The 25,665-nt window shown below is 37.3% G+C and overlaps 3 protein-coding genes across 5 annotated transcripts in view; 1 reads left to right on the top strand and 2 right to left on the bottom strand.

Annotated features, from left to right (window-relative positions):
• The window catches only part of LOC126372787 (uncharacterized), a 469,025-nt gene that overhangs the window by 266,848 nt on the left and 176,512 nt on the right, over nt 1–25,665 (top strand). The window lies entirely within an intron of this gene.
• Nucleotides 1–25,665, bottom strand: part of LOC126372779 (knirps-related protein-like) — a 707,336-nt gene that overhangs the window by 627,193 nt on the left and 54,478 nt on the right. The window contains exon 3 of the mRNA XM_050018664.1: nt 20,106–20,169. The gene's annotated coding sequence lies outside the window, so the exon portion shown is untranslated. The remainder of the gene's footprint in view (nt 1–20,105; nt 20,170–25,665) is intronic.
• LOC126372696 (uncharacterized protein K02A2.6-like) lies at nt 1,881–3,062 on the bottom strand. The gene has a single exon (XM_050018544.1). The coding sequence runs from the start codon at nt 3,060–3,062 to the stop codon at nt 1,881–1,883; it is 1,182 nt and encodes a 393-aa protein (XP_049874501.1).

Genomic DNA, 25,665 nt, shown 5'->3' with positions numbered 1-25,665 from the left:
TATAAAAAAAAATATGTCATAAATATACTTTCAATAATTACATAATATAACGCAACTTTATTTTTATAAGCTCACGACTATTCAGAAAGTACATCCGTCGCAAGATGAATTGAGCACCCACATTTCACCTGAACCTTGTCCTGTACCGACGTGGCGAAGTGCAAATAATTAGAAATTACAGAAATAAAAATGCTATTAGAAAAATGTATAAGTGGATGCATACATATAAGGACGCATAAATTCCTAAGACATAATCGAACATAATCGATTCCTAACACATGAGCAAAGACTATGCAATTTCATTTGCTTCGATCCTAACATACTACTCTTGCTTCCTCCAAATTCATCAATCCTAAGACATTAATATTTTTAAGACAACACAGCGAAATCATTTTTGATGTATTACGAGATTAATTTTACGATTCAATAACCATAAACATAAAATAATTAGAAAACATTAAAATATGAACAAACCTACTTTTTCAAAACACTGGCAAAACGGAAAACCTAGAAAAAATAAAATAAAAACAAACTACAAAAAAACAAATGAAGCTCTATATTTAAAAATCGAACGGGCCTACACCGAATCGGATTCGTAATTTATATTTGGTTCATACAGTCAGTAATTGGTCGGCCATTATTCATTTGAATTTTGTTGACCACGGAGGTGGTCTGGTGCGAATGTAGGCAGTCCCATGTGATCGAGAGATTTCAATGTGTTGTACGAAATTATTTGAATGAATCGCTCAACATTGTTATATGGATTTGCCTGTGTTTTGATATTTTTTTTGACGTGACTTATTTTAGATTTGCCGCAAATGGCACTTAACTACTTAGCCGGAATATGGAAAAGTGTTAGATCTGTTTTGTTTGGAAAAACTCGTACCTTAGAATATTTCAAAAGTGGGTTTTATCAAAATACAAGCTTTATAATAATACAAGCTACCGAATACGGATATACAGCCGTTAATTATACTTATATTTTTTATTTTGTATGATCAAATTGTTTTTTATATAACGAATAAAATACATTTTGTATATTTGTAAACTTAATAATCGTGAATGTAAGCAATGTTGCTTGGCAACACAAATATAAACATCAATAATTAATATATTTTTTTACATGGCAATATTGTACCGAATTGAATGGCCGATGCCTCAAGCGAAAGTGTATTTAACAATTACAAAACATAATTCATAACATCATAGAAGGAAAAATTGAAGGGAAGAGAGGAAGGGGTAGACCTAGGAGAACATTTATGAAACAAATAAAAGAGAAGGTGCAGGTCGTGTCGTATCAGGAGGTGAAGGGTTTGGCGGGAAGAAGGGAGGAATGGCGATTACTACACCGACAAGAGCGCAGCTCTTAAATAAAGAGAGAGAACATAATTAAATAATGACAAGGAACAAACTGGTGTTTTGCACTAGGAAGTAGAACCCTCGTTCTCTCACCATCTACTACAACTACAGTCCACACACATCAAGAGACGAACAGGCAACGCTTAAAGTTATCTAAAGTCTACTTACAGCCATACCGACACTTGGCCCAAAGATATATTTACTCAACCTTATCAATCATAATAAATTGTCCCTCAAAACATAATCCCTTATGTTATATACTCACAAACGAACCCGAAAACGTCCGGAAGATGTGCACAGCTTCGAGACAGCTCAGTAACTGCCTTTTTCACAACCACCCTCCAAAGTCCAATATATGACATGCCTTCCCCTTCAGGAGAGTTCACACACTCACTGTTCACTTAGTACACATAACACTGTTACTCTAGTTTTCTATCACTAAATAAATATATTATCCTATTCACTATCACTATCCTAACTATACCTAACATGCTTTAGAATTATAAGTTCATGAGAAGAAGTCAGGGTTGCTGATCACTTCCTTCCTCTATGTCTTGAGGTTCATCATTATCATCACTGTCTTCCAGAGATATTCTCTTCGATGGTGGTGAAGATGTAGAGGGTGACCGAATTCTCTTATTTCTATTAGATGTGACAAGTTCTTCATTTAAAACTATGTCCTGCGGTCCCGAAACCCCAATCATCTCCGCCCATTGACTAGGGTGAGGTAGGATTATCCCCGATCGCCTGGGAACGGCATCACTGGTTGTTCCTGCTTCCACCCTTCTCTCAGACTTCTGATCTTTTGTGGTATTTGTTCCCCTTTGAATCTGATTAATATGTCTCATTAGTAGTCTACCATTCCACCTGACCAAATATCTACAAGCTCCAATTATTTTTTCAACAGTACCTTTAAGCCAGCGAGTATTCCCACAATAATTCCTCACATAAACCTGTTGTCCAATTCTGAATGTTCTAGGTTGTATCTTCTCATTATTCTCAATAGCTTTGACCTGTTCATTATTTTTCATCGACAAGGGGTTCAAATTATCCCATTTTGTTTTAAATTTCCTCTTGTTTAACAACTCGGCCGGTGAAGTGCCCGTGACGCTGTTAGGAGTAGTACGTAAGCCATATAACATCTTCGATAATTTAATGTCCCATGGTTCTGATGAAAACTTTTTTAATTTGGTTTTGATTGTCTGTACTGTTCTTTCCGCTTGCCCATTCGATGCCGGGTGATACGGTGCCACTGATACGTGTTTCACGTTATTCGCCGCCAGAAAATTTTTGAATTCCTGGGATGTAAAGCTTCTTCCATTATCACTTACTATTGTATCCGGTATGCCTTGCTGTACAAATATTTCCCTCAGTACTTTAATTAATGTAATACTATTCATACTTGACACTATCTTTACTTCTGGCCATTTAGAAAAGGCGTCTATCACAATCAAAAATACTTTGCCTTGAAAGGGTCCAGCATAATCTATATGTAGCCTAGACCACGCCTTCTCTGGTCTTATCCACTGATGTGTTACTTTTGGTGGCATGTTCCTGTATTCGGCACATATAGGGCATTCTCTGATCATCTCTTCGATTTGTCGATCAATAGCTGGCCACCAAAAGTAGCTCCGGGCTAGAGCCTTTGTAATCACGATACCATCGTGATTGTCGTGTAATTGGTCTAGAATCTGCGATCTCATTCTTCCTGAAATAACAACCCTACTTCCCCATAAAACACAATCCTTATAGACTGACATTTCCTCACGTTTTTTCCAAAATAATCCATATTCTTCTGATACCTTTGCGGGCCATCCATGACGTAGCCAATACAAAATTTTACTTAATGTGTTATCTTTCTTAGTCCACTCTGCCACATCTTTAGCTGACAAATTCAATTCCACTGGTGTCTCTTCTATCAGTAGAACACCCGAATATTCTTCCTTTTCACTTTCTAGTTTAGACGGCCATCTACTTAGCGCATCGGCGTTGCCCAAGTTTTTCCCTTTTACATATTCCAACTGGTAGTCATATGAGTTCAACCATAATGCCCATCGTAACATCCTTGGAGATATTATATTCGGTATTGTTCTTTTTGGGTCAAAGATTCCTAATAGCGGTTTGTGATCTGTCCTAATAATTATTTTTCTACCACTAATGAATTGGTGATACTTTTTTAGTCCAAAAATGATAGCTGCTGCTTCTTTGTCAATTTGAGCATAGTTGCGCTCATGTGTATTCATCGTTCTTGACGCGAACATTATTGGTCTGACTGTGCCATCGTCCATTTCATGTTCTAAAACAGCTCCCAGCCCATAGTTTGACGCATCGCAAGATAGTATCAATTTCCGTTTTTCATCATAGTGTACTAATGTGTCTTTACTCGACAAGTTTTTTTTGAGCTTTTCAAAAGCTATCTGTTGCTCTTTATTCCATTGCCACTTCCTTTCTTTATCTAATAAACGGTATAAAGGTTCTGCTACTGTCGCTTTATGTGGCATAAACCGATCATAAAAATTTAACAAGCCTAAGAAAGCCTGTAACTCTTTAACATTAGTTGGAGCTTGAGTTTTTTCAATAGCCTTAATTTTGTCTTCATTTGGGTGAATACCCGATTTATCAATAACGTAACCCAAAAATTCAACACTATTGGCCGCTAATTTACATTTTTTGTTAGTTATATAGTTAGTTTTTGTTAACCTTCAACCCCGCTTCTTGTAATTTCTGAAGAACTAACTCGAGTCTCTCATTGTGTTGTTGCATATTCCCTCCAGTTACCACAATATCATCCAGTAGTACTGCTATCCCTGGAATACCAGCCAATAGAGTAGACATCAATCGTTGAAAAATCCCGGGACAGGCCTTAATCCCAAAGGGTAACCTTTTCATTCTATACAACCCTTTTGGGGTGTTGATAGTAAGAAGTTTTGAAGTAGCTTCATCAACCGTCACTTGTGTATATGCACGTTCTAAATCAATTTTTGTGAAAATTTTACTTCCTCGTAATTCACAAAAAGCTTCATTAAGTGTAGGCAGTGGATATGTATCTGTATCTATATATTTATTCACTGTAGACCTGTAGTCCCCACACAATCTTACTGTACCATTTTTTTTAAGAACTGGCACTATGGGTGTTGCCCACTCTGAATGTGGAATTGATTCCAACACACCCTCTGCTACTAATCTGTCTATTTCTTGAACAACACGTTCTTTAATGGCGAACGGTACCGGTCTACTTTTAAGGAACTTCGGTACTACCCCTTCCTTTGGTGTAATCCGTACTACCGGTCCAGTATATTTTCCAAGCCCTTCTTGGAATACGTCTGCATATCGATTTACCACTGTCATAACAGCGTCACTATCAATCTCTATATTATACACCCCCATCTGTAAGTGTATATTCAAGTCATCAAACCAATTTCTCCCTATTAAGCTTGGTCCATTACCTGTTGCTATCACTATTGATAATTCCTTCTTAATGCTTTTACCTTCTACTTGCACTGTTGCTTTACCTAATAAATGCAACCTACTATTCGTCCATGTCTTCAGTTTCATGTTTAACTTTTCTAACTTAGGTATTTCTCCTTTCCAAATGAGTTTTGCTGTCTCTTCGCTAATTAGGGTAAAAGCACAGCCCGAGTCGACTTCCATCTCTATTTGACAACCATTCAACTTAATGTCCATCAAATAGGCGGACCTTTTTGTTTCCTTTATATTATTAATGCTCTCTTCATACAGACCATTACAATTGGAATCAGTTTTGTTTTGATTTGTCTTTGTCTTACAAACCGACTCGATATGGCCCACTTTCCCACAAAAATTACATTTAGCCCATCTAAACCTACAAGTGCCCCCATGTTTTCGACCACATCGGAAACAATTGGGTTTTTCCTCTGATTTAGGAGGAAATTTACTAGAAATTTTGTTTATTTCCATAGGTTCTTCCACATCACTACTATTTTTTCCTGATATAGACGGCACTATTATAACATTGTCTGCATCAAATTTCGCTGATTCATAGGAAAGAGCTATTTTACATGCTTCATCAAATGTTAGATCTGTTGTTTGCAATAACTTCTTTTGTACTTCCTTGTCGTAAATACCGCAAACTAGCCGGTCGCGCAAAGTCCGTTTTAAATCGCTAAAGTTGCACCCAATACTTAATTTCCGCAATTGGGCAATATAATCGCGTATCTTTTCCCCGTCTTGTTGACTTCTCATATGAAATTTATATGATTGCACTATTTCGTTCGGAGTTGGATCAAAATGGCCGTTTAATTTTTCAATCATAACCGAGAAGGTAACCTCACTTACTTGTGATGGCGAAATGAGCGATACGATCAAATCATATAATTCCGGCCCACACGCGGCTAGTAAATTCGCCTTCTTTAATTCATCTTCTTTAATATTACTTGCCTGCAGACAGTATTTAAACCTTTCTATGTAATTTTTCCAGCAACCACGTGTCACGTTAAATTCACTGAATTTTATACTCATTTTCGTAAAGTGTTTTCACGATTTTTCTATCTGTTCACCCTGATAGGCACACAACACGCACTTATACCGTATTATCCTCGTCGCCACTGTTATATACTCACAAACGAACCCGAAAACGTCCGGAAGATGTGCACAGCTTCGAGACAGCTCAGTAACTGCCTTTTTCACAACCACCCTCCAAAGTCCAATATATGACACCTTACATAGATTTTATGAAAGGTATGGCCGTGAAGGTAAGCAGCATTAATAAATACGCTTAGAAAAAACCTTAAGGTAACCTTAAGGTTTACATTTACATAATATTTTTGAGTAGAGTCCGCGGCTTCGCTTTCGCTAAATTCGGGGTGACAGGTTCAAGTCAATTCTCAATTCTCCATTATTTACTAAAAAAAAAACATATATATTACATATATATATTTTCTTTTTCAATTTTTCATTTTTTTTTTCTTTACAGATTCCCCTAATGTACCAATTTTTAACTTCCTACCTTGAGAACTGCGAAAAGTCCCTTGTAAAATTTCACCCCCTCTTTGAAGGGGTTGAGCAGATTTAAAAAAAAACAAAGATTTTGCACGATTTTTTTTTGTTAGACATACCAATTTTTAGCTTTCTACCTTGAAAATTACGTTACGTTATAAACTCCCCCCCCCCCCTTTTAGAGAATAAGGGGATTAGAAAGAGATAAAAAGCCACTCTTCATCCCTTAAACTATCTCCACTTAAAAAAATCACGTGTCGCTCCATTTTGCCGTGAAAGACGGACAAACAAACAAACACATACACTTTCGTACTTATAACATTAGTACTGGTATGGATGTTGTATTGTAACTGCGTCCTCTAGTATTGAATATTTTTTCTTTCTTTAAAAATATTTAATAGTACCCATTTCGACCAAATAACACATGACAGTCACTGATCCCTTTGCCCTTAAAATCGCCTCGTTATAAAAGACCCGTCAAGATCAGTCCGAATTAAAAATGGAACCCATTTGTTTCATTGATAGATATCAATATTTTGTTGTTGGGCAACCGTGTAGTGTATAAATATGTAGCGACCACGATATACAGGGTGTTAGTGACATCGTAACGAAAACTTTGAGGGATCATTCGAGCCATGATTCTGAATTAATATCAAGTGGAATTTCCCGTCGCAAAAGTATGGAACGGAAAATAATTTAAAAAAGCACTAAAATGATCATGACTTTTCCGAAAGGAAATTCCACTTGATATCGACTCAGAATCATGGTCTGAATCATCCCCTTCAGTATTCGTTACAGTGTCACTAACACCCATACACTTATATGGCTACTGTATGTACATACTTGTACAGGGTGTAAGTGACATCGTAACGAATACTGAGAGGGATGATTCAGCTCATTATTCTGAGTTAATATCAAGTGGAATTTTCCATTGCAAAAGTATAGAATTGAAAATAATTTAAAAAAACTAAAAAAAAAACATGAATTTTGCGACGGAAAATTCCACTTGATATTAACTCAGAATCATGGTCTGAATCATCCCCCTGAGTATTCGTTACGATGTCACTAACACCCTGTATGTAGGTATATTCTTATTTCAAAATGTTGCTCTTCCGGTTGACTGAGAATGGGTAAAGAAAAACAACCACTAGTAGGTTTAATTAGAAGTGTGGCGTCGCCTCAAAGAATCTTATAATATTTATTTACAAAATCTTTTTGATAGCACAAACTTTTTACTCTCTGTATCGAATATGTCATTAATTTAGAAAAATAAAAATTCTTGCAGTTCTGTCAGTTTATAGTATTGGTAACCCCGACGTGATCCAATACGGAATAATAAGTCCGTCTAAATAAAAATACGTTTTTTCAAAGGAACGAACTGACAGAACTGCAATAATTATTATTTTTCTAAATTAATGACATATTCGATCATCATCATTGTATTGGTCTCAATATAATTATATAAATAAATATCGGCTCGTTGCCACACACTACGTCTTCACTCCACCCCCGTGCATACCCGTACAGTTTACTAATTGTGGCCGCCGCGTAGTGCATTGCCCGAGACGACAGAATATATATGTGAATCGATTATATCGATTCAAGTATTTTATAATATATTACATATGCCTGCAGTGGGACACTGAGTGTTACTAATAATAATAATAATTACATATTTATTTATATATTTAATTATACCTACGTGTATTACAATAAGATGTGTTTACGTACTTATGTAAACACTACAATCATCATCAATTTAAGAGCCACGCTCTTGTCGGTGCAGCATTTTCCATGCTACTTTTTTAGGGAAAAATAGGGCAGTGGTTTTCCTCTTGCCTTTCGCCCGCAGTACTCTGTCTGACGCAAGTGGGATGGCGCCCAGAATGGTTTATTACAAAGCCATACTAGGACTCCTGTCCTCCACCTCTGAATGGTACTGACAGCTACTGCTGCCCTCTGTCAGGTTCCAGGTTACAGTGACTTGCCTCTTCCGTCCTGCATTGACATATTCGATACAGAGAGTAAAAAGTTTGTGCTATCAAAAAGGCTGTAAATAAATATATGAGATTCTTGGAGGTGACGTCACAGAAGGCACTGGTCCTGTCCAGCCTGTGCTACATCAGCTTGCTTCTCAAACGAGGAGCGCGGAGTCGAACTCTGGTCACGGATTTGCCCAATGAGTTATTAATTTATCTTAAGTGCAGTTTTCACTTACACAGTTAACACGACCATTATAGACGGCGTCACACGGCGAAAAAAAATAGAACATTATTATTTTGATATAAAAAGTTTTTATCGTTAAAAAGTCACACTGGATGACTGATGTGAAAGAATTATATTAAAACTTAATAATTTAGAAAGCACCTTACGCTAATCAGCGGAGTAGCCATCGCTCCGTCAAGACTGCGTGTCGGTATGCATGTATGCAATAATAACTCACTACTACCTAACGAACCTCTATCAGTCTAAATCTAGAAGGAGACCGCTCCTAAATACACAATGCATAATTGTCCATTAAAGTTGGCTAGGATGCATGAAGCGGTCGAACGTAGTTGGGTTTGGATGCGGTAGTTTCTGTTACATGGAGTGGACTAAACTAATACGACTTAGAATAATAACCGCTTTTACATTATCTGCCGGATTGCTACTAAAGAAAAATGTAGATTAGGCACCCTGGTTATATGTGTGTTAATTGCTTGCTTCCCAAACAGGGAGCACCTGTTCGGTCCCCAGTAATGGCATTGCATCAATGAGTTTTTATTTTATCTTAAGTTCACTAACCTGCAGTGGAGCAGCGTGGTGAAGTATGCTCCATACCCCCTCCGGTTGATTGAGGGGAGGCCTGTGCCCAGCAGTGATACGTATATAGGCTGTTTATGTTGTGTTAAGTGTTATTTTCACAGTTGGACCATTATAGTTAGAATATTATAGACTTTAGACGATACGGCTCACCACCAATCACGTTTGTTTACTGTTGATCTACTGGTCACTTTAGTCTATGTCGTAAGCCGTTAAGGAGTAAGCGTTTGAGGACTATCTGTCACGCTCACAAACAAAGGTAAGGCGACATACGGTACGAACGAGATTTGTCTTTGGAGCAGCTCGGCTGTGGCATGGCATAAACCTCACACCTTGTCTTCAACAACAATATCAAAGTACGGGTAAGTAATTACACATATTATTATTATTTTTAGTAATTTGTGAAAGTACCACATCATCATCAAAAAGAAGATCCGTGCTTCGGAAGGCACGTTAAGCCGTTGGTCCCGGTTACTACTTACTGATGTAAGTAAGTAGTCGTTACATGAGCCATGTCAGGTGTCTTTGGCGGCTCAATAGTAACCCTGACACCAGGGTTGATGAGGTTGGTAATTCACCTCCCAACCTACACGATAGAAGAAGAAGATCAGACAGAAATCGTCCACTGCTGGACATAGGCCTCCCCCAAGGTTACAATGACTGATCCTCTGCTGCCCGCATCCAGCGTACCATAAAGTACCACATCCAATCATTACAGCAACTTTCATCAGCCCTGCCAATTGTTAAAGCGTGCATTTTATGGAGCGCCTCTCCTCTCTTAATGGTATGATTGTCTTCGTTATAATTGGTAGACGACGTCATAAGTCCACAGAAGATATTGGTGGCCAGGCCTAAAATGATGGTCTGTTCTTCTTTCATACGGGTTGTGAGGCCAATGACCGATGCCATCACCCTGGTGTCAGGGTCAATATTGGCTCATGTAACGACTACATACTTCTATGCTAATATTGTAAATGGGAAAGTGTGTGTTTGTTTGTTTGTCCGTTTAAACGGCAAAAAGGAGTTTTTAAGTGGAGGTAGGTGAAGGAATGGAGAGTGACATAGGCAATTTTTTTCTCTTTCCAACCTCCCACTTACCTAAAATGGGTGGAGGAAATTTGTATGGAGCAACCCGCAATTTTCATGGTAGAAAGCTAAAAATTGGTATGCGGACTATTTGTGACTAACAAAAAAATCGTACAACTTTTTTGGAAATCTGGCCCCAATCCTTTCAATGAGGAGGTGAAATTTTATATGGGACTTTTCGCAGTTATCAAGGTAAGTAGCTAAAAATTGGTACATTAGCAAAAGAGGATCTGTGTTATCCCGAATTTAAAGCTAATTTAATTAAATCAGATCAGAATCATTTATTCAACGTAATTATCATGGATAAACTTGTTGCAGGTCAATGTAACATTTTTGAATTTACGTCATTTCGCAAGGTTAAATAAATCCGACTGCGTACACCTTCAGAATCACGGATGTTTTTGGACTATCGGGTGATCAGCCTACGATGTTCTAACCTAAACTAAAATGATTGTTCTGATATGTCCCCACCGGAAATCGAGATGGAGAGCCCGACGCTCTTACCACTACATAACAGAGGCTATATGGTCTGTTCAAACCGCAGAATTGATCGCCCGTTTAGACCAGGGAAGTGATGGTTGCACACTTGATTTGTAGCGTATTTTTTAATGAATGCGCTTTTGTTGACCATTTTAGTTTAGACTTGACGTATCGCTCTTATTGTTGAGCGTTTGTTTATTGGAGTGGCTTTGATACAAATATGGCTAGCTGAAGTGTTATTTGAAGCATCGGTTTGGTGGAATAGGAATTTTATTGGTTCTGTTGAAGGGAATGTTCGTCGCTTTGTACGATAAATTGCTATGCTTTCAGCTGTTCCGTTTAAGGGCCCTATCTCAATAGGATACCAGTTGCCTAACCACAGTCGCGTCACCAACAAAACATAATGCAGTCGTGCATATAAACGCTGCATCATCTTGTTTCTTGCTGGTTGCGCAATATCCAACTAGTCAAATCAGTTACTTTTTACTTAACGTCAAAACACGAAATTACTATATTACACCAATTTGTATGAAAAAGCAACCTGTGACGTCATAGAAAAACGTGACAAAATGACGCACTTGTTATTATACTTTTCTTTATAAATAATAAGTTAAAAAGAAAAAAAAACGTTTTTTGTCACCCTTATTTATCTGTGTGTCATAATCAGAATTTCATAATTTATCTTTGACCTAGAAAACAATTCTATGGAAACGACACTATTGATAATATAGATAGTCCTAGTTGATAGCCCATCGACACTATTCGTTTTTTTGAACCACCGATAGACTAGAGAGGCCCTTTCAACGCCTATAGTCGCCATCACCAATAGTGTCTTAGTGAGATATGCCCTAACATTTTAGTCAAAGAAATGAAGACACTATTTATGCCTTTTGTCGTTTAATGTCCTAATCTACCTAGACATATATCCAGGTCTAGACCTAGATACCTGAAGCCAGTGTCACAGTGTTAACCGTGAGAAAAACAGAACGTGGAACCCGGAGTATCAGATGATATCATACAAACACCAATTATGACGAGGATGCTCTTTAGTCGAGATTTATTCATAAAATGGCGAGAACTGCAGATCTCGACTGGTCACGATCGATTGTAGGACCGATACTTAAATTGAAAATCGAATCGTTTGAAGTCTTTTCTGGTATTGTTACCGCCCAACACAGTACAGTGTTGTTACAGTATAAGAGTGGCAATAAACCATTGAATAGATTTAAGTATTTACATTGATTGATTCTAAATTTGAAATATTTACGTTTGTTTATTTATTTTAAATATACAGAACTCACGCTAAACCATTCAGACAAAATAGTCATTGGTGCTAATTCTTGTAGACACCAACTAATTTTATTTTAAGTTGTATCTGTCATTTTCTTATCCGCCGAAAAGGAAAGAGACGGGTAATCGACAAGCATAAAAATGGAACACACGTCAATTTTAAGCACAAATCTAAAACAACCCTATAAAATTTTACATTTGCTAATAACCCGACAGAATTAAGTTGACAGCACATGTCAAACGGTTTGCATACCAGCGAGATACATTTTTGTTTCGCCCGGGTTATTCATTCATTTACTCATTCTTCCTAAAATTAAGAGCTGTCAATCATCCGTCACTTTCCTTTTCGGTGGCTAAGAAAATGACCTATAACTTAAAGTCAAATTAGGATTGCGAGCGTGAGTTCTGCTTGTTTAAAACAAACAAATTAAGTACAAACATTTAAAAATTAGAATCATTCAATATAAAATTAAATTCCATTTTCATATTCAAATTAAAAATTTTCTAAACAATCTTTATTCAGTAGTTAACAGTTTCACTTTGAGTCATCATTGTTTACATAACGAACGTCTCATTTAAAAATGGATCCCACAATCGATCGTGACCACAGTCAAGATTTGCACTATGCCTAAATAGTTTCGTAACAACATAAAGCACACCCCGGAGACTTCATACAAAAACCTCGTTTTACTCAAACACAATTTTCTAATAATAAAATTAAGGTCCTAGTAGTTCTATACAAAGAAAGTTAACATCATTTTTTGAGTATGTACACTCTTCAAAAACTTTTAGCCGGGGATCTTATTTATTAGTGGAAATGGAAGGATTAAGCCTGTATGCTAGTCAAATTAATATCAGGATTTGCGATATTATGTAGGTGATAACAGATGTACCATTACATTTGTAAGTAATTACAATTTGTTACGAAACCCGAGCAATAGTCTGACAATGATAACAAATACGTAATAGAATTCGCCAGGAAACAGCAAAAACATTTATCTAAATACCTTCAATCACACGAACGCACGGGAGCCGCAGAGAGCACTACACATTGACGTTATCGTACACGCGCATTTGGTGTGTGACATCTGACATCCATTAAAGTAAGACCGCGGGGGTGAGGTAAACCTAGCTCAGCCGCTGGTGGGGAGCGGAGAGTTGCCGTTCTATGCGTAGTATTATTCCTTATTCTATGCTTAAAGTCCCACATTAAGCAACTAGTGATCGCGTCCACGAACAAACGGACAATCCAACATACCATTAACACTTGGTACGTCAATCAGCGAGCAACGTGCCTGACTTCGCCCACTTTCATGTCAATCTTCACGCTATGCTATCTGCGGGTCGAGCAGGGATCTAAGATGGTATCGCTGTATAGAGCGTTGAAATCTTGGGAATTCCAAGTGATGAATGGGGTGATATTGAATACAAAGTAGGGAGTGTGACTAGGCTTTTGCTGTGACTTTGGTTGGGTTCTTGTTAAGTTCTAACGTTTCGATTACTTTGGCCGGCCAAGACGTTTTTTTTTTCTAATAATATAGGCTCGCGTTTGACCACAATCTCACCGGGTGTTACCTTACGACACTTTCGGAATACTTTTTTTTTGGTTTTTCAAAATACTTGAAATATACATTAGAATTGTCGGATCAAAGCCAGGATCTCCGGATCGCGAGCCGATTGTTTTACAATAAACAGAGGTTGCTTTGTAGAACTATTTAAATACATGTAAATATCTTAGACCCAGTATAAAAAGAATCCCATAAAAACGCAAACGTATTTAATTTAAAAGAAAAAATAAGAATAAATAAACCGCCTTTACGACGAATGCCACGGACCTAGGTCTAAGAAAAGTCCTAGAAAGGAATCTAGAACTTAAATGACGCCATTAAGTCTGTAAAAGGTAATTATTGCCTAGGAAACAATTAGTGCGGCCGTCTAGGCTCGGATAAGTGAAGTAGAAATTTCTAAACTTTTTTACATTCTTCTATTGGAATTGTTTGTTTAGATCGTATTCAGTCGTAATGTACATTATTATTATTGAATTACAAGTTTATTGAATTCTAAATTTATTGAATTACAAGTTAATTAAATAATAATTTTATTGAATTACAGGTTTATTGGATTGCCATAAACTGCATTCTAAATATTAAATTGTTAAAAGCCCTTAAGTAAATTAAAGACAAAAAAAAAATGTAATTGAAAATAGAACAAAAAAATAATAATGTATCTAATGCTGAACTGATAGCGAAGAAATTTAATTATTTATTTAACACATATATTTTACTGTACTAACAATAAAGAATAAAACGTACTTAAACAGCCTATATACGCCTCACTGCTGAGCACAGGCCTCCCCTGCAATCAACCGGATATGGAGCATACTCCACCAGGCTGCTTCATTGCAGGTTGTTGGAGGTGTTTTTACGGCTAATAGCCGGGACTATGGAATTCCATTTGCTTCGATCCTGACAGACTTCTCTTGCTTCTTCCACATTCATCAATCGTCTCATACACGCACCCCGGTTGAGTGTAGATATGACTGAACCTTTTCTAAGGACATCCTTGGTAAATTATTATGCTTTTTAAAGAACGTCTAGGGCTCTGTACCGAGGTTTTTCTTGCAGCTTCTTTTCCCCGGCTATACAGGTTGTGAGAAACTGCAGTAGTTTTAGGCGGATGAGACGTTCGTTATTTAAAAATTGACGATTCAAAGTGTAACTATGTAACCTACTGAATGAAGATATTTTTGAATTTGAATTTGAATGTACGTCCTTAATAATAATTATATTTTAAATAAAGGCACTTTTTTCAATATTTATTATCCGCACAGAATAACCCACAGTCTTTATTGGTCGACGTCGGGTGACGTCATAAGTCTCGTAAGTTCGAAGGCGGTGCGTAACTAATTCTTTAATTGACATCGTTTTAAATTGTTTACAGCGGCTTTTGTTTCTTAAAAGGACATTTTTATTTTTAACTTCAACTTGCATCCGTGTTGTTCTTTATTTCAATTTTACACTTTGTTAGGGCTGCGTTACAATACAATACAATAACTCTATATTTCACACAAAAAATACGTATAGGCAAAATGATTGGTACAAAAGATGACCTTATTGCTAAGATAGCAATTTCTTCCAGGCAGCCTTTAGGTATAGGATAGGCATCTTAGGCATTATTGTTCAAGTAAATTGTAATTTTATTAATCATTTTTTAATAATATTATTTTCTAGTAAATTATGAAATTGCCTTCCATTTATTTGAGAAGGATTGAAATTGCCTGCACTTACTATGGAAAAATTGCTCTAAAAAGTATGAAATTAGAAAATATTTCTCTGATATTCATCCGAACAGTGATCCTTAGGATATAACCGTAGTAGTATGCAAATAATATGTTCTAAGAGTTTGCTTACCACGGCATACGACCACGGCTATCTTCTAAGCATCAGTACTCGAAATAATTTGAGAGAAATATATTCTTGTTTCATACTTTTTAGAGCGATTTTTCTGTAATCTGGTTTTGTTTGTAAACTAAAATTGTTCTTTGTCGTAAGTATATAGCAAAAAAAAAGAATAAAAAAGCATAACCCCTAAAAGTACCTAAAAAGAAGCATGGAGAATGCTACACCTACAAGAGTGTGGCTCTTAAATTAGTGATGATGAAGTATTTAAAAAAATGAAGGTATAGAAAAATATCCTGACTTTTTTAAATAAGAAATTTTCTCCTGTATTCCATTGTGAAATGGTCCATTAACCGTGAACATTTGCACCACTTGTCAGCGTGTAACTGACACGTTGTTTCCTGCGCTCTATATTCGTGAACTATTTGCACTCAATAGCAACACGGATTTTCACTTAGTCATTCGTCGCACTCTATTTCAATGATTGCGAATTGCCTTTGTGCTAATCATGTCATTAGGTCATCTGTGATGACTTCTGACTTGTCTACTGGCAAGAAAAATAGAATGTTTGTAGTCATAGTAAATATGTTCTGTGCGCAGAAAGCAAAATTGAATCCAATTATCATACAATTCGACTGAACTTTGCTTGGTTGTCAAATACTTAAACCCACGTTCATCCCTGGTTTATTTTTTATATATAAGGTGGTTAGAATTTTAATAGGTACCAAGTGTGGCAATGTGGCAGCTTGAGAATGACGTCAATACCGCTTCTCAATCCCTAATTAAGTTCTGCCGCTGTGGCAAAAGACAGAGCGAGTAGGTGAAAAATTTGAGAGTTGAGTTGTTTCTCTAATTGAAAGGTGACAACTCGATTCACTTTAACTTTTTAAAGGTGAAATCTATCTTTAAAAAGTTAAAGTGGATCGAATTGTCACCTTTCAACTAGTCAGAGAAACAACAGTAAAATAAATAATCAACAAGGTAATTATGATTGACGCGATGTTTTAAATTAAAAAAGCCCTTATTTCGATGTTTAAAATTAATAACGAACTTTGCTGTCATCACGGACGACCAATCAGCGACGCTTATTTTCCAAAATTACAAAGTTGATTTTGCATCCGCCGAACTGCACTTTTAATACAGCTTTTACGCAATTTCAAATTTTAGACCTACAAAAATAACTTTGCAAAATCATTACCGCGTTCAAAAGCGCCGACGTCCTTTTTTACATTTTGAAGTCGCGCGTCGAGTTTTATCAAAAAACAAGTGAACTGGAATGTCGTAATTTGGCAAAGTATTTTGCGACTTTCACTCTAAAATTCGCTTAATTTGAAACTTAAATCTAGAGGGTTAAGAACGTTTGTGACTAAAATGAGCAGCAAATTAACTTTGCAAGCAGATATAATTACTCAATAATGTGTCAAGTGCTCACATGAAATAATAAGTCAGTGGTTTTCAGCGCGGTTATTGATTTTTTCACTCCATTTCGTCTGGACTTTTACCTGATTACATTACACTTCCTTGATTGATAACTACAAGAAATTCTGGTGCCATGGTGTCCGACACTTTTTTTATACATTTTATGCAATTTTAAAATAAATTTTGGACACTTTTCTGTTGTGAAGTCTAAGTGTGTGTGTGATGTGTTCATTCCTAATAAATCGAATAGGTAATATCTCTTGATTACATACTGCAAGAAATATGTTAGATGTTAGTTAGAAAACAATACTCAAGCGGATGACTTAATAGACAATATAAATACATAAACTTACGCTCTTTTCTCATCGGGGTAAGCAGAAACTAGCGAATTCCATTTGCTTCCCACCGACCGAGAAGGACGTTGGTACGGTCACGAGCATTAATATGGTACCATGTCACATTAGCTTTTTTGACAAATTGAACTGTAAGTCTCACTAAATGTCAAATATGTTAGTGCGATAGAGTCCTAAAGTGGGTACATTATATTGCTCATCAAATTGGGGATGACCTTAGAAACGATTTAGGATGACTTAATAAATTTCTTTTTTTTTTTTCGACTAATTGTAAATTTGCAGCAAATGGCATTTACTTGGCTGAACATATGAGGAGCACTGAGGACTCTCAACTGGTACAAAATTTAAGGCAACATGCCTAAAGGTGCCTAGTAGGGCGCGAACCTCGGCTCAGCGTCATCTTTGACAGAATTAATCGACCTTAGCGGGCCGATAGCGATAAGTGCTGAATAAGTAAAATCGTCGACCATGCCGGCGGTATCGTCCTGAAGTCAGGTTTTATATTTTTATCTTATTTTTTTGTTAAAAAAAAATCCATGCATTATTTTTTTTTTATTATTTAGATAGGTATACCAACAGTACACATATTATAAAGTTATAAAATGCAAGTCCTAAATTAGTTTTTGTATATGTGCTCCAATTACAGGTACACACAGCATTCATAATTACAACAACAAAACGTATATATGTCTAGGTGTATATAATTATATATATAAAAAATATGAATATTATGTATTAGAAATAAAATAAATTATTCTCTCTTCTCGTATAGTAGTGAGGCCAAATATTGCAAAGTTATTTATCAGTCACCAGAACGGCCTTCGTGGTCCAGTGGTTGTGCGTCGGGCTCACGATCCGGAGGTCCTTGGTAAGAATCCCGGTGGAGACATATCACAAAAATCACTTTGTGATCCCTACTTTGGCTAGGATATTACAGGCTGATCACCTGATTGTCCGAAAGTAAGATGATCTGTGCTTCGGAAGGCACATTAAACCGTTGATCCCGGTTACTGCTTACTGATGTAAGTACGTAGTCGTTACAGCCATGTCAGGGGACTTTTGCGGCTCAATAGTAACCCTAACACCAGGGTTGATAGGGTTGGTACTCCACCTAACAACCCACATGATAGAAGAAGAACTCACAGAACTGCAAAAAATTTTACGTACACCTCTGTCTAACTACTGGGCTACCATTGGGGAATTGAACATTCCCCCCCTACACACACACACACACAGGCGTGATATGATGTTATGTTAACAACCACGCTATCGAAACCGACACCAACCTTTGCACCAATAATTTCGATTACGTGACGCAACAAGTTACCGACCAATAACGCCTTTCTCAGCAATACAGTTAGGATTTTCGCCCTAAAACCGGTTTGATAGCACGCTCGTAAATTCGCCCGCTCGTTCCGATGACAGCTGTCATTAGTGACGTCATAGGTGATGATTACACGATGATTACCTGATGATTACGCGCGGATCGCGGCGAATTTCACTTAACTTCTTTATAATTTTGCCGGCGATCGGACGTGACTCAGACACTATGTTCCGTACGTGATTTGTGAATAACCGAATTTTTATTGCACAGGGTGTTTGTTGTTGGGGGAATTTCCTCTCAGACGACGCCCTGAGCCGAGGTTCGCGCCCAACTGGGTGCCCACCCTCAGGCCTGTTGTCTTAAACGTTGTACCGGGTGAGAGCTTTCAGCGCTCCCCATTCGTCCGGCCAAATAGTTAATGCAATAAAAAAAAGAAATAGGTGCAATACAAAATAATGTTTACATTATGATATTCCTACCAACACGTTGTTCTAGAATTCTACAGTTTGTAACTTATCTGCTTATAGAATAAAGACATGTATTTTTTTTTTTTTGTATTTTTATACCAGTGCTTAGAAACTCACAAAAAGATTCCCTTATGTATAAAATATTGTTGAACTAGCGCAATATTCGTATATGTTAGTCTATGTGGGCTTCAAAGGCATGCGCTAAATGTCAAAAGTTTATTTTTCAAACTTTACTTACTCACGACTATATCCGAATTATGTAGTCAGAGGTATCCAAGGTTAACTAAGTACCCACACCTCACCGAGTTCTCTGTTAGGCCAATATGATAGGTAAAAGGGGGATATCGTCATGGTAGCCAATTTAATTTTCTCTTTATGAATTAAAACATTATTCTTATCATAAAGAATCCATGACTACACCCTTTATCAAGTATCGGGAACACCAAACCCTGGGTACCTAATTGAAATTAAACAGGGTTTTGTACCCAGCAATATTGTAATGAGGCGAAATACTCGGACATTTAAACAACACGTCGTAATTTTGAATTTTTTGAAAGAAATTACAAAAAGAAATAAAAAATTACGAACGCGATACAGTTTCCACACCGTGGCGAATGGGGAATCGAACGACAACGGTGAGTGACTCTACTTTGATCTCATGTGGTTCACTCCCGACCTACGAATAAATAATATTTCTTTGTACCTCCCGACCTTAATTTTTGATTATTATATTTTCTATCGTCAGGGATCTTAGCTAAGTTGCAAACGATTATGACAATCCACAGTGACAATACGTAATAAAAAATATAGAATTGTCATGTACCTACTGAAGACGTTACTACTTACTTAAAAATGACAAAATCAAAATGATATCACTAAAGCCATTATTTATCGGAATATACATGAAGCTATAAAAAATAAAACTAAGGACGTTACCTGAAGAGTGAAGACTGAGGACATTTTTTGGGTGCTTCTCCAAAAAAGATTAAGATGAGCAAAGACTAGGCTGTATGGGCTAAGTCCCCTTTGCCTGCCCGAATGGGCAAATCAAAAAAATAAAATGTCATGTCACCTTATGTCAATCCCATACATTTTTATCACATATTTAATCCATCAATAATTCTATTCGATATCATAAATAAAATCTACTTACCAAGTAAATCATACTCCACCTAGGCGCAGAAGCAGAGGCAGACCCAGGAAGTTGGAGACACGACCTGGACAAAAAACATCAACTTCATTTCGTAACGAATATTTACCATTTTTCTAATACACCAAGAAGATTACACAAGGACTTATGCAATCGTATCGATCAAACTATCAATCCAACAAATAAAAACTATAAAAATAATTTAATCATAAAATTCTGAGTCGAACGGAATTTCAACCCACAGCTCTGGTCGAACCAAGACAACCTTTTTAATACATCACCGGGACTTCATACTGTTCATGCGATATTTTCTACTTATGTAATCATTATGCCAAGCTAAGCAGGTAAGCGTCAAGCTGCGTATCATCCCGAGTGGATTGGTATCCTGTCAACGGGTAATCTGGTGTTAGCCAAATAATGTATGAGATCGACATAAGGTGACATGTCATTTCCAAACATTTTTATCACTGTCACTGTCGATTGTCATAGATTGGAGCCATGGTAGTCCAGTTAGAAGAACGCTTGCCTCTCACTTTGAGGTCGCAGGTTCGAATCCAGCACAGGCTTAAACCAATGATTGTCGAATTTGTTTTCGAATTCATGTTTAGATTATTATAAATGATTATCACGTGCTCGGCGGTGAAGGAAAACATCGTGAAGAAACCCACATTCCCGTGAAATGAATTTTCGGAGGTATGTGACCTAACCTGTATCGGGCTGGATTTCCCTTCGCGGGTTGGAAGGTCACACAGGCGGTCGCTTCTGTAAAAAACCGGACCTGTCAAATCTTCAGATTACGTAAGCGGACTCTGTGAATAACGGGATAATGCTAGGGAGATGATGATGATGACTGTCGATTGTCATAATCGTTTGGAACTTGGCTAAAGCCCTTGTATACCTACGTTACTGTGACTGTTATAGAGTCAGAATCAACAAAACGGCCCCTAGTGGAACATACCCGCCACTCGTCGCCCTCAGGACGGTCATCAACGCTCATTAAGGTTAATATCGAGTTTTGAGCGAATATCGATTTAAATGTATCGATGAAAGTTTCGATTCCAATCGATTATTGTTTCCTCAAGCCTGAATTTTGTTCGGCATTTAGTTAATGATGCATTTAAGAAGTCATCCGGCGTCCAGATTGGTGGGTTTACTTGACATTAAGTTTTATTCGAAAAATCAATTTTTTGAAGCGATTCCGTTCACTGACATCTGAATTAAGTATTTGGAAATCTGGCCAAGTGTAAGTACTGTTAAAAAAGCTTGAGGCAAACGAAACACTGCCCCGATTGTCACGTTTTGATATAAATTTTCAAAATTTTATTAAACAGTATTAGATCGTCTCTTCTTCTTATCGTGTGGGTTGTGAGGTGGAATATCCACCTCATCAACCCTGGTGTCCTGGTGTGCGCGTGCGCGTCGCGTGGTGCCATACTGCCTTACTGGGAGCGAGCGGGGATGGAGTTACGTGGAATAGAGACAGTTTTTCTTTTATTAGACTTCTTTTTTATTTAAAATAACCATTAAAATAAACAATTTTAGTGCTCAAATGTTTTAAGTACTTACGTATGTATACAAATCTTCATAATTATAGCACACTTCATCACAAAATACGTACAATCTTTCTGCATAATATATTTCATTAAGATATGTGATACTATATAGGCGGTCCTGACGTACACTTATAATCAGTTAGGTTGTATAACAGGCAGTGCAATTGCTAAGGTAGGTATTTCTTATATTTATATAACATAACATAAATAAACGACTATAACATTTCAAATAAGGCTAGTCAGAGGTACATCTATCGCATGAACTAAGCACCCGCGCTTCACCTGAGTCTTGACTTTTCTGTTAGACTAAAGTGATAGGTGGTGAGCCCTATAGCCTTTTTTTTGACGTGACTTATTGTAGATTTGCCGCAGGTGGCATTAACTACTTGGCCGGACAAATGGGGAGCGCTGAAGGCTCTCACCCGGTACAACGTTTAAGACACGGGTGCCCAGTTGGGCGCGAACCTCGGCTCAGGGCGTCGTCTGAGAGGAAAAATATTTGAAAGAATTAATCGACCCTAGTCGATAGCGATAAGCGCTGATTAAGGGAATTGACCACGCCGGCGGGGTCGGTATCGGGGTCCTGAAGTGTTTGGTGTCACAAACTGATTGGCTACCTCTATGGCTAGAGTAATCGGGTCGTCGGGATCGTATATTACATCCTTTGGACGCCGATACTTTTCAGTACCGTCCCTAAGCCGTCTATAATGGTCGACTTATTGGGCAGACAAATGGGGCACTCTGCGCTCTCATCCGGTACTATGACATCCGTATTTGGTGCTTCTAAAAAAAAATATGATAATAATGATGCATTATTATTGCATAGCAGCAAGAGATTGACATCATTATATTTAATACGACATTCATTATACCGGCAACCAGTTAATTTTTTATCCGCTCATACTAGAGCACGCGAACAAAAACTAAAACGCTTCTTACTTATTGCATAAACACATTCCAAACTAAATACCAGTGATTTATTGACATTTTATGATCTGGACGTGATCAACATTGCCTCTGCGCACTATTACGCTCACCCGTTAAGGGGGTGGGCAGGTTTTTGCCGAGTATCATCGACGGTATAACATTTAGACTCCTGATAATAGATACAAAGAAAGAAAGAAAGAAAGAAACATTTATTACTTCCGGACACCACAGACAGACAGGCACATTGTATTTAACACAGGACAGAAACCACACGGAAATCAATAAGTACATAGACAAAAAAAAAATACCAAAACAAGAAGAAAAACAAACCAAAATCATAAAAACAATAATAATAAAACTAAGTAAGTATACTAAATGCAACGCACTGACGGCCCGATCATCTGCGGTGGAGTCCGGAATAAAAGGACCTCGCTCAGCATAAGTCGCGGCGTGAGCCACGACGCTGGTATTCTGCGGGCCCTGCCGAGTGAGGCCACGGACATCGCGGTATATATGTACATAGATACATACTACTTAAACTTACTTACATATAATTATTTAGTATTACAAAATTATAACAATTACAATAAATACACATTAATACGTTTTACCAGATACACGTTTTCTGTCAACACATCTGGCTAATAAAACAAATATAAGATTCAACATTCGTTGTTTGTGTGTGTAGGTCTAACATTCACAATGTGATAAAATTTTATCACGGTCATCTTATCTCTCCTTCCGAGAAACTATGAAAGACATACTTACAATACAAGGAACAAAAATAAAATTGCTATCCAAAATTGTAGACTAAGTAAATTCAATTCATCTTTTTTTGTGGTTATGTATACATTTTTACAATAAAATACCAGACAAGAATTTGTCAGAAAAAAAATTTAAAGCTTATGTGAAACTTATTTTATATAAAAAAGCTTATTATAGATTAATTATTTTTGAAAATTTATACACTCTTCCCCCCCCCCACTAAACAGGTATACATAACATAAACTTTTTTTGTTCTTTAGCATATAATCTTTGCGATCCAATAGGTCTTCAAAGTGCTCGAGTAAAAACGCATTTAGCCCTCTGGGCTCCCCTACTATTAAATGTGTTCCTCTAGTTACTTAATAACTTGTAATGTATACTAGTTACTAAATAAGTTGTATATAAAAGATGTGTTGCTGTTGCAGTTTCCTGTCATTTCTTCTCCTCAGCCATAACACTTTTGATTATCACGTGCTCAGCGGCGAAGGAAAACATCGTGAAAAAACTCACATTCCCGAGAAATTTATTTTCGGAGGTATCTTCGCGGGTTGGAAGGTGAGACAGACAGTCGCTTCTGTAAAGAACCGGACCTGTCAAATCCTCAAGTTAAGTAAGCGGACCCTGTGAGAAACGAAATAATGCTAAGGTGATAATGAAATGAATTGCTTCGATTTGACCTTTTTAACCCCCCTGGTGTCTATTTGGTAGTATTGCCGATGTCGAGTACAAATTGCTAATACGACAGGCACCCCGTAAGCGGTACTCCACTTAAGGACGACTACATAGGTAGTAATTAATACGAGTAAATGTGCTGATTAGTTTTTATATAAAATGAATATTGATTGGTAAATGTCGTTTTTGGTTAATTTATGAGGGAACCGTGTAATTTTTTTAATGGGTTGCCTTATAACATGTTTTTTTAAACTTTGGAAACTTATATTCCCAAGAAATGCATTTTTAGAGGTATGCGACCTAACCTGTATTGGGCTGGTTTTCCTTTGCGGGTCAGAAGGTCAGACAGGCTCAGCTCAGGTTAGGTGTCATACTTCTGAAATGCATTTCTCGGGAATGCGGGTATCATCACGATGTTTTCCTTCACCGCTGAGAATGAAACATCCAATCATGAATTCGAAAACTATTTATTTTGGCCCTTGCTGGGATTCGAACCTGGGACCTCATTCTTCCAGCTGGGCTACGACAGGTTAAGCTTTATCGACCATAATATTATTTAACACTTTCAAGGACAGAACGTCTACGGACGTTCCGATTCCAAGGTGTCATACTACCTATTATGAACCACCAATGACCCATGGTCTCTGTCCGTGAAAGGGTTAAATATCTCAGTAGTATTTACTATTTAAGTAATGGCCTTAAAAAAGGAAATAAAATGTCTTAGCTTCCGGCGGCTTGATTCAAAGCAGGTAATTGTCAGTAGCGGAGAGATTGAAATATAATAATTATAATTTTGAGTGTTCGAATTGTGATACTGGAGAACTTTATATTGTTTTCCTTATAATGTAATAATATACAAAAACACTACATAAACGCACACAAATACCCTCTTATACCCTCACGTACACACGCAGACACACGATTAGTTTATATTTATGATGTAAAATAGTTATGGAAGAGCGGAGCCTCCTACTACAACCTCAAGAAACATTTTATGCAAATAAACTTGTTTTATTTTTTATGAACTAGAAAAATTATATTGATTAAATTGAGGATATCCTTAGAAAAAGTTTATTACGATCTACTCTGAATCTCATTAGGACACCATAGTGTCGCGAATGTGATTGCGGTTGCCGTTATTAAAAATATATAAGTATATAACCTTAATTGAAGTGAAGCTGAAGTTTTGTCCCACATCGCTAATTTAAGAGTCACTCTCTTGTCGGTGTAGCATTCTCTATGCTATTTTTAGGGGAAAATAGGGCAGTTGTTTCCTCTTATCTTCCGCCCCGCAGTACTCTGTCCCTAGAATAATCTTTTTTAAAGCCATACTAGCACTCCCACACACCCTGGGTCCCTTTCCGAACTCAGCCACCGTCTCACTCCGGTCTACTGAAGTAGGAGGCGCCTACTCCGGCGGCAAGGCCGCTGAACAGGAATTGCCCCAATGGAGGACTTGATCGTTTGGAAAACGGCTATCTGGGCTCATCCCAGGGACTGAGCTGTTGGAGTAGATAGAGACCACGAAAATTCCACTTATTACGGTACTGATATGCCATCTTTTCTTCCACTCTCATCGAAGTCTTCATGCATGCTCGCTGATTTAGACTGCTCCTGGTCTTTCTTTTAGAGACCCCCCACACTAG

This window comes from Pectinophora gossypiella, chromosome 14 (genome assembly GCF_024362695.1).
Source record: "Pectinophora gossypiella chromosome 14, ilPecGoss1.1, whole genome shotgun sequence".
Classification (NCBI taxonomy): domain Eukaryota; kingdom Metazoa; phylum Arthropoda; class Insecta; order Lepidoptera; family Gelechiidae; genus Pectinophora; species Pectinophora gossypiella.
This window is presented reverse-complemented; position numbering and strand designations above follow the sequence as displayed.

Excerpts from the sequence above, each read along its gene's own strand:
- LOC126372696 (XM_050018544.1), bottom strand. The coding sequence starts at position 3,062 with ATGAGATCGCAGATTCTAGACCAATTACACGACAATCACGATGGTATC.